Below are 9,537 nucleotides of genomic sequence, written 5' to 3'. Positions count from 1 at the left end.
TTTGCATATAACATTTCAAAATTCTATTTATTGATTTCACTGGCGAACATTAAAGAACTCATTAACCATGACATTGATACAAGTCACAATTCTACTAATGTACTAGTATTAGATGTAGTACACAATTTATATAGTTTAATATAGTAGTATAGATTTAGACTATCACAAGGCAATGTGAGAATTTCCTTTAAATTGACAGGATGTTAAGTTAGCTCAATCAGGATGGTAAGTCATATATTGACAGTTAACACAGAATCTGCATTGTCTTATAATTACTAATGCATCCTCAATAACCAGAGGGGGTAAGTCATCTCAGTTCAATAGCAAATCTTAATATTATAAAACTCCAACTCAATATGAAACATGTTACCATTTTGAACATAAATATCATGTTTTTATTATTCTGTTATCATTATATTTTTATGGTTTACTATTTGGTGAAATAATTTCCAGTTATATAATTATTAATTTATCCTTTATTATTTATCGAGAAAGGTGTTAAATGCTAGGGTAGAATGTCTTCTTCCAATAGGCGGCCTGTATGAGCATTCTGATTTCGTTTACTTTCGAAGATGTTGAACCCATAAATATGTGGGTGTTTTACATACTAAGGAGTAAAACAAAGTTAACATTCCTAGTAATACAACTCTTGCTGAAATCACATTCAAATCCTTATAATGCAAATTTGTGATATGCCTTTGTTATTTCAAATGCGAAAATATCTTTTGTGAAACCTGCAAAAAGCAAAAAAAAGAAATAATTATTGTAACTGGTAAATGATTTACTGAATGCTGCAAAAGTAGGAATACATTAACTGATAGTCATTGTTGTGATACGTCAGTAATTCATATAGACAACAAGCATATATCATGATTCTCTATTCATAGTACTGTACTGGCAAAGACTAAGAATAGACCTGAGTTGTCGCTGAGAAAGTAATGAGACAGGCAGATACAAGACATTTAACAATGGAATATGTTTATTTTTAATCTATGCCAGAAAAACTATGGAACAATTCAACGATGCGCAGCATGTCTACATGAATGACTGACTGACATCACTAACATAGTGTATCATGATTTTAATTTAGTACAAGTTTTGGATTTTATAATGTTACAATTCAGATTCAAAATGGATCCAGGAATTTGAAATAGACTGGGCCCAAAAGAGAAATAAATATATTTTAGTAGTCTTTTTATATAATATTTTTGTAATTTCATTTTATAATGTCGCCTATTTTAATATTGTATTTTATCATCATTTTATGTAAAGCACATGAACAGAAATCTGAAAATGCATTTTATAAATAAATATTTTTATTATTATTGTATAATTGCACTTCTAGATGACTGGAAATGGCACTGTATGACTAAAAATTTGATTGTAATTTTTTTTCCCCCATCTAAAATTAAAAAAAAAAATTGTCTGCACCTAATCCTTAATCTGCTTATGCATACACGAATACAAAGCTTTGTACAGCATACGGCCAAAATTCTTGCAGAAGATTATATGTGGCAAAGGCAAGCCAAACTATTCAGTTGTCACAAATTCTATTTTTAGTTATTAATACAGACTTAAAAAGTAAAATGAGAGCTATAAAGTGGTAAAAGAATCATTTAAATCTGACATTTCCTTATGAAGTTTCCTTATAAGTTTAAAAATTCAGTTCTTTAAAGGATAATATTTGAGAAATTGGCCTTCAAAGTTTATGATTTCAGGCATTTCTCAGCCAGAAACCATCACTAAATGGTTAAAAATTGTTATAACATTGAAAATATTCAAAATAACAGCAAGCATAATGTATACATTACATAATAGATATATAAAGCTTAGTTGAGTGCAATAAACTAGATTGAAAAAATTTGACATTCCAGCATGTTTTGGTCATTATCTCTAAAACACAATTTGCGACGAGTGATTGCTTTGGCTTGTCTTTGCTACATATTATAATAATGGTAATGGATGTAGACTTAATAGTGCATTTTATTAGGTCTCTAGGTGCTTTCAGCAGATGTCCAAAAGAAGTTAAATAAAAGAAACAAATAAGATGAAGAGACGAATAAAAATCCAAAAAAAAAAACCCATCAAACAATTATTGTACACCAAAGAGGATCCCCAACCCAAAGAACTTAAATTGTTTAGAAAGGCCACTTTTTGAGCTATGTAGAAAATTTACCATAATCACGAATTATAGCCCTGTGTTAACCATACCATACTTAGTGGTGGTTGGAAATGAACCGTAGAATTTGGCTTAGGACTACGGTATAGAAAAAAAAAAAAATTCCAATACCGATTCTTGGTCACGAATCAAAGTAGATTGTGTTAGTTTGTGAAAACAAAATAACGTATTAAAATACGCACCGTTATCATTTCCGACTTTTTTTGTGGTAATGAATACAAAATTGCTTGACAACCAATACGCACTTATTTCTGTTTTCACAGACTAACATAATCTACTTTGATTGCGTTAAGTTTGTGATGCGAGCGACGAACGATTTACAAACTTGAAAATTTGTACACTTACACAATGGTCTACACAGTGAAGAAAGTCAAATAATTCTTGAGTACATGTCTCTTCAGTATTGCTTCGACTTTGCACTCTTGCTGTGCACTCATCAAGCTCTGCCTTCAAGGCTTGGCTTTCCGCGAGATCTTGGCACGACTCTCGTATAGCATCCGCAGGGTCCTTGTAACCAAAACAGACAACAAAGATCTTTATAATAACAAGATTTTGTAATGACGCCGTGTAGGGCGCCTTCACACAATTACAATTACTTTGAACTTTGACATCTACGATCTACATGCAAATTTTGGAACACCCACCATAGTAACAACTAGGACGCCCTCTCTCAATTAAAATTACTCTTGCTTGTTATGCTCCTTCTTACATTGACGTCTTCTATTTGTTACGCATAGAATGGTGGAGGGCGCTATCTTGTTATTACAACAAATACATATTTACTAGTGAAATCTAGTGGAGATTGTAGCTTGGTGGACAAGATGTTTACATTTCAAATACCTGGGTTCAAAGCTTATGACTGCTCATGGTTTTTTTTTTCTCACGGCTGAAAAAAAATGTATCTCCACTCCCTAAGCCTTGTAATGGGACTCGGTTTATGAAGCATCTCATTATTTCGATTTTGTGTTTTATTCTCTGAATAACAGCTAAGTTTAATGTGTCACCCTCTATTATAGTGTAAAAAAAAAAAGGATCCATAATTCTGGCCAATTTTATTGGTCTGCAACATTTTGCCCAGGGTATCAATTACAATTTTGGTTGAGATAAAATAGTTACTCATGCACTTTCTAGGGTGAAAAAAAATATACCAACTCGAATTAGGAGCACAGAGCTGGTTGGATCACAGCTTTAATTTTTTATTACTCTGCAAATACTGGCTTAAATGATAGACTGCTGGTTAAAATCTAAAGATTAAAGATTCCCATAGAATCTATATTACAAAATTTACAAAAAAATTATTTATATTCAAACTTTCAAAGTTAAAAATTTTATAAAAAATCTGTAAAACAAGCATAATTTAAAAGTTTGGCATTTAAATTATAAAATTTTCTGATGATTCAATAATATTTACTTTAATGATTCAAACTTATAATGCTAAAAATGCAATTTGGTGCTATTCATCAACAGTGTTAATTTTGGTAACAAAGGAGATAGAAAGACGTTTGAGGTGGTCTTCGCTAGAGGAAAGACCAGGAAGCTTAAGCCGTTGCACATAGGACAGGTGGAAAACAAATATGTATTTCTTTTTGTTTCTCTGTGTTTGTGAATTAAAAATAAAATGTTTATTTCTTCATGTCGACATGATATGTATATTATGTCGACTTGACAACATAAATTATCTTGACAAGTTGTCAAGTTGAATGGCACTTAGGTGCTTCCGTAGTTGGTCTATATAATGTTCAAATAACATTTGGTACTGGAGGCATTCTATCAAGACCAAGTTTCATGGTCTAATGAATAAACTTTTTTTTCCAGGCATTTGAAATTCTACATTTGTTGTGATGCTGTTAACTTACAATGAGGTCTTCTTCTTCCTCCTCCTCTTCTTCCTCATCCTGAAAATGTCCAGAATTATTTGGAATCAATAGAAAACAGTAGCATTAAGTCCATGCTTCACTAAATACAATAACATATTATTATTATTAGGTAACGCACTAGACACATTCACAAGTGTTAAGCCACAATCGCACTGGACTTTTTTTGGTAAAACTAACCAACACGTTGGCTAGTTTTACCATAATTAGTCCAGTGCGAACAGCACAGGAAGTTTACCTGACAGGAAACTTACCCAAGCCGCGCTGTTAATTTAACCGAGTCCCGCTTGCCCAGGAAAACTGACCAGGTTAGTTTTACCTAGCAGGAAAGTCCAATGCGAACAGCGCGAGTCGGGTAAACTTCCCAAGTCATCACAGTGAATGACCTTCCTCAGGCTGTCAGGCAATTACGCATGAGCTGTGACCTGGAATAAAACGTCACACACAAACATCTTGATTAATTTTGCGCGTGTTTGCTAGTGTCTTGATTTTGAGTAATTTTGTAATTTTTTTCACTTGTTTACTCGGTTTGTTTCAATGGCCGATATATATGGAGCATTAATAAATGTGCTAGGTCTTGGTGAGACAATCCATCGCGATTATCAACAAATACAACATGATGTGGGCCTAGTCCAAAGAAACACTGTCACAACAAGAAGGAGAACCCGGCGGTTTAGCTTGTTACGATCTGTCGTACGTGAGCGTCAACGTCACGATTTAGCGCCCCCAATAGTTGAATCTGTACGAATGGTTAGTTTCACCATGGCCTGTGGTAAAACTAATGTTACCCACAGTCTCGGTAAAAATTTCCCTATTTTAAATCCAGTGCGATTGCGGCTTTAATTAAGCAGGCATTAAGGTTAGGATAGGAATGAACCCGTGACTAAAATATTGTACCGTGAAGATAGTTTAGAGTTAAGTTATCCTCTTTGCTTTTAATAATTAACTACTACTAGCTAGGCCTAGGCAAAGTGATCGTTCCAACTTTGAAAAAATGTTCATGCATTCTCTCGATCTCCTGAATTTGTCTAAATTCTCCTGCATTTTCAGTAAAGTACCACAACCACATCGGTGGACTGATTTTGGACCGGACCAAATTTTTCCTGACACCCCTATACATTTTTTCTCCCTGACCCCGGGGAGCTCACTTGCATACCAACTAAACAGGGGGTGCTGCAGCCACTTGAAGACATGAGAAACTTTTTCTTATGGACTTGAACTACCGTTTACCCAAATCGCACTGTGCTTTAAAAGATGACAGGAAAAGGCCCACTTAATAGTGGCAGAGAGTGCGCAATATCTACTGGCTCCTGATGGCAAAGAGTGTTCCGTCTGGTCGCAATCTCATGGCTGTACCAAAGGTAGGCTTAGCAAGGGGCTTACCGGCTTGGCACCCAGTCTAGCTTAAAATTCCCGCTAACATCGAGTGGAAAATCGTGGCACTTTGACACAGGAGAGGCCAGGGACATTAACTAACAATTTCACCACGGTTATTTCCCACACTTGTGCTACAAAGTCCTAGCAAGTATACCCCATAAATGCTGCAACTCCACCATATTTCCGACACTTGTGCTACCAAGTTCTCGAAAATAATATATACCCTGTAACACTGCAGCCTATACTATTGTAGAGGCCTAGAGTTTAAATACTGGACTGAACTATTCTAGGCCAGGCCCGGCGCTAATGCACTTTCGCACCTAACTTTTAATTCCTAATTTTTTTACCTCAGTGTTCTTCTCATAGTCACAACATATAATTATAAAACATTTTTACATGCATCCACCGCTCACAAAGTACATTTTCCAACAACAAAGATACCTGCACAAATAGAGGTTGATGCAGCGTTTCCAAGCTTGCTACAGTAGCACACGAGCTGTACTGTTTTGCAATTAGGTAGAAAATTGCCAGAATGTCCGAGTCAATTCTTATATTTTGAAACAATTAAAATTTGATTCGGAATGTTCCCATGAAACATCCGACAAACAAAATGTGGCATCATCATGAAGTACCATATTTTTGTTTAACTTTCTTGTCGTGATTGAGGTTCATTGAATCGCCGTTTAGCATTATAGTAGTTGTTCCACTGGATTATAACGCATAACTAAAATGATATATGAATGCAAATAATTAATTTTTCATAAACGTTTAAATTACATAAAACTTTGCACTGTAAACTCGGACATTCTGGCAATTTCCTACTGACAGCAAATGGCTGCAGCTCTCATTGTGCTAGCGAGCACAGGTTTGCTGTCCTGTACTTATATGTTGAAAAAGGTACTTTGTGGGTGGTTGAATCATGTAAAAATGTTCTATAATTATTATATAGGCCTATGTTCTGCCTCTGTGAGAAGAAAACTGACGTAAAAAAATTAAGATTTAAAAGTTAGGTGAGAAAGAGCATTAACGCCGCAAGGCCCTACACAAGAGAGAGCTTAGCAATACAGGCATAGAAAAGCTAGACAGACTACATAGATAGGCCTAGCCTAGCCTAGTAGTAGTAGGCTACCTAGCTAGAATCGAACATGAGGTAACAGCTCCCTGCCTGCCTGCCCTGCTGATTTGAGAGTGAGCTGACCAACTTTCGACTGACACTCCAACTCGGGCTACAGTAATACCGGTACATAATAACTCCAATCGCTCTTGAATTAATAATAATCATGGACAAGCCTATAGTAATTGTTACTATAATTATACAATCCAATTCTTACTTCTGGTGGGTCACCTTCAAGTCTTCTTTCTTCGTCGCCTGCCATTTTGGACTTGTTTACTCGGTTTGTTTCAATGGCCGATTTATATGGAGCATTAATAAATGTGCTAGGTCTTGGTGAGACAATCCATCGCGATTATCAACAAATACAACATGATGTGGGCCTAGTCCAAAGAAACACTGTCACAACAAGAAGGAGAACCCGGCGGTTTAGCTTGTTACGATCTGTCGTACGTGAGCGTCAACGTCACGATTTAGCGCCCCCAATAGTTGAATCTGTACGAATGGTTAGTTTCACCATGGCCTGTGGTAAAACTAATGTTACCCACAGTCTCGGTAAAAATTTCCCTATTTTAAATCCAGTGCGATTGCGGCTTTAATTAAGCAGGCATTAAGGTTAGGATAGGAATGAACCCGTGACTAAAATATTGTACCGTGAAGATAGTTTAGAGTTAAGTTATCCTCTTTGCTTTTAATAATTAACTACTACTAGCTAGGCCTAGGCAAAGTGATCGTTCCAACTTTGAAAAAATGTTCATGCATTCTCTCGATCTCCTGAATTTGTCTAAATTCTCCTGCATTTTCAGTAAAGTACCACAACCACATCGGTGGACCGATTTTGGACCGGACCAAATTTTTCCTGACACCCCTATACATTTTTTCTCCCTGACCCCGGGGAGCTCACTTGCATACCAACTAAACAGGGGGTGCTGCAGCCACTTGAAGACATGAGACACTCTTTCTTATGGACTTGAACTACTGTTTACCCAAATCGCACTGTGCTTTAAAAGACGACAGGAAAAGGCCCACTTAATAGAGGCAGAGAGTGCGCAATATCTACTGGCTCCTGATGGCAAAGAGTGTTCCGTCCGGTCGCAATCTCATGGCTGTACCAAAGGTAGGCTTAGCAAGGGGCTTACCGGCTTGGCACCCAGTCTAGCTTAAAATTCCCGCTAACATCGAGTGGAAAATCGTGGCACTTTGACACAGGAGAGGCCAGGGACATTAACTAACAATTTCACCCCGGTTATTTCCCACACTTGTGCTACAAAGGCCTAGCAAGTATACCCCATAAATGCTGCAACTCCACCATATTTCCAACACTTGTGCTACCAAGTCCTCGAAAATAATATATACCCAGTAACCCTGTATCACTGCAGCCTATACTATTGCAGAGGCCTAGAGTTTTAATACTGGACTGAACTATTCTAGGCCAGGCCCGGCGCTAATTCACTTTCGCACCTAACTTTTAATTCCTAATTTTTTTACCTCAGTGTTCTTCTCATAGTCACAACATATAATGATAAAACATTTCTACATGCATCCACCGCTCACAAAGTACATTTTCCAACAAAATAGATACCTACAAATAGAGGTTGATACAGCGTTTCTACACTTGCTACAGTAGCACGACGAGCTGTACTATTTTGCAATTAGGTAGAAAATTGCCAGAATGTCCGAGTCAATTCTTATATTATGAAACAATTAAAATTTGATTCGGAATGTTCCCATGAAACATCCGACAAACAAAATGTGGCATCATCATGAAGTACCATATTTTTGTTTAACTTTCTTGTCGTAATTGAGGTTCATTGAATCGCCGTTTAGCATTAGTAGTTGTTCCGCTGGATTATAACGCATAACTAAAATGATATACGAATGCAAATAATTAATTTTTCATAAACTTTTAAATTACATAAAACTTTGCACTGTAAACTCGGACATTCTGGCAATTTCCTACTGACAGCAAATGGCTGCAGTTCTCATTGTGCTAGCGAGCACATGTTTCCTGTCCTGTACTTATTTGTTGAAAAAGGTTGTGGGTGGTTGAATCATGTAAAAATGTTCTATAATTATTATATATGTTCTGCCTCTCTGAGAAGAACACTGACGTAAAAATATTAAGATTTAAAAGTTAGGTGCGAAAGAGCATTAGCGCCGCCAGGCCCTACACAAGAGAGAGCTTAGCAATACAGGCATAGAAAAGCTAGACAGACTACATAGATAGGCCTAGCCTAGTAGTAGTAGGCTACCTAGCTAGAATCGAACATGAGGTAACAGCTCCCTGCCTGCCTGCCCTGCTGATTTGAGAGTGAGCTGACCAACTTTCGACTGACACTCCAACTCGGGCTACAGTAATACCGGTACATAATAACTCCAATCGCTCTTGAATTAATAATAATCATGGACAAGCCTATAGTAATTGTTACTATAATTATACAATCCAATTCTTACTTCTGGTGGGTCACCTTCAAGTCTTCTTTCTTCGTCGCCTGCCATTTTGGATTTACAATCTAGCCGATCGTCGATTTTCAATAAAGCGCCCCCAATCGTCTTGGCCTTCGAACATTGATTGGAGTACTATCAAAATAATAATATTAATAATAATACTGTTTACTGAATTGTATCATTAAAATAAAAATTTATGTCATAAACAAAAAAAAAAAAAAAATAAAAAAAAAAATAGAAAATTCCATAATAATAATGAATAACACATTTAATGGGCCAAATGATGTTATAATAAGCATACGACGTCTTATATAAATGACTTTACGATTTTTATCTTTAGTGATTAAAATTCAAACTTAAACACAGTATTAAAAGAAATTATAAATCCTGAAAACGGATACAATTTTAAAATGTGCACAGCTGCAATAACATATTGAAATAGGCTATAATTGATATCAGTTACGGGGGCTATGAGTTGAACCATAGAGCAAAAAAATTGAACCAGTGGCGGCTCTAGGATATATTTTCTTGGGTTGGGTGGGGAAGGG

At 36.2% G+C, this 9,537-nt stretch overlaps 1 protein-coding gene across 2 annotated transcripts; it reads right to left on the bottom strand.

The window, feature by feature from the left end:
- LOC117101023 (cytochrome b-c1 complex subunit 6, mitochondrial-like) lies at positions 1–9,113 on the bottom strand. Of its 2 annotated transcripts, none has more exons than XM_033240895.1 (4): positions 8,996–9,113; positions 4,036–4,074; positions 2,525–2,686; positions 1–734 (listed from the first exon to the last, which is right to left on the bottom strand). In XM_033240895.1, the coding sequence occupies exons 1-4, from the start codon at positions 9,038–9,040 to the stop codon at positions 702–704; spliced, it is 279 nt and encodes a 92-aa protein (XP_033096786.1). In that variant the 5' UTR covers positions 9,041–9,113; the 3' UTR covers positions 1–701. The 2 variants fall into 2 exon arrangements, with proteins under 2 accessions (XP_033096786.1, XP_033096779.1); XM_033240888.1 differs by lacking the exon at positions 8,996–9,113 and adding an exon at positions 6,762–6,810.
- Positions 9,114–9,537: the final 424 nt, after the last annotated feature.

Source organism: Anneissia japonica, unplaced genomic scaffold, assembly GCF_011630105.1.
Source record: "Anneissia japonica isolate Jap-2015-1 unplaced genomic scaffold, ASM1163010v1 scaffold904_len716149_cov161, whole genome shotgun sequence".
Lineage (NCBI taxonomy): Eukaryota > Metazoa > Echinodermata > Crinoidea > Comatulida > Comatulidae > Anneissia > Anneissia japonica.
Note: the sequence above shows the minus strand (reverse complement) of the source record. Positions and strands in the feature narration are given on the sequence as shown.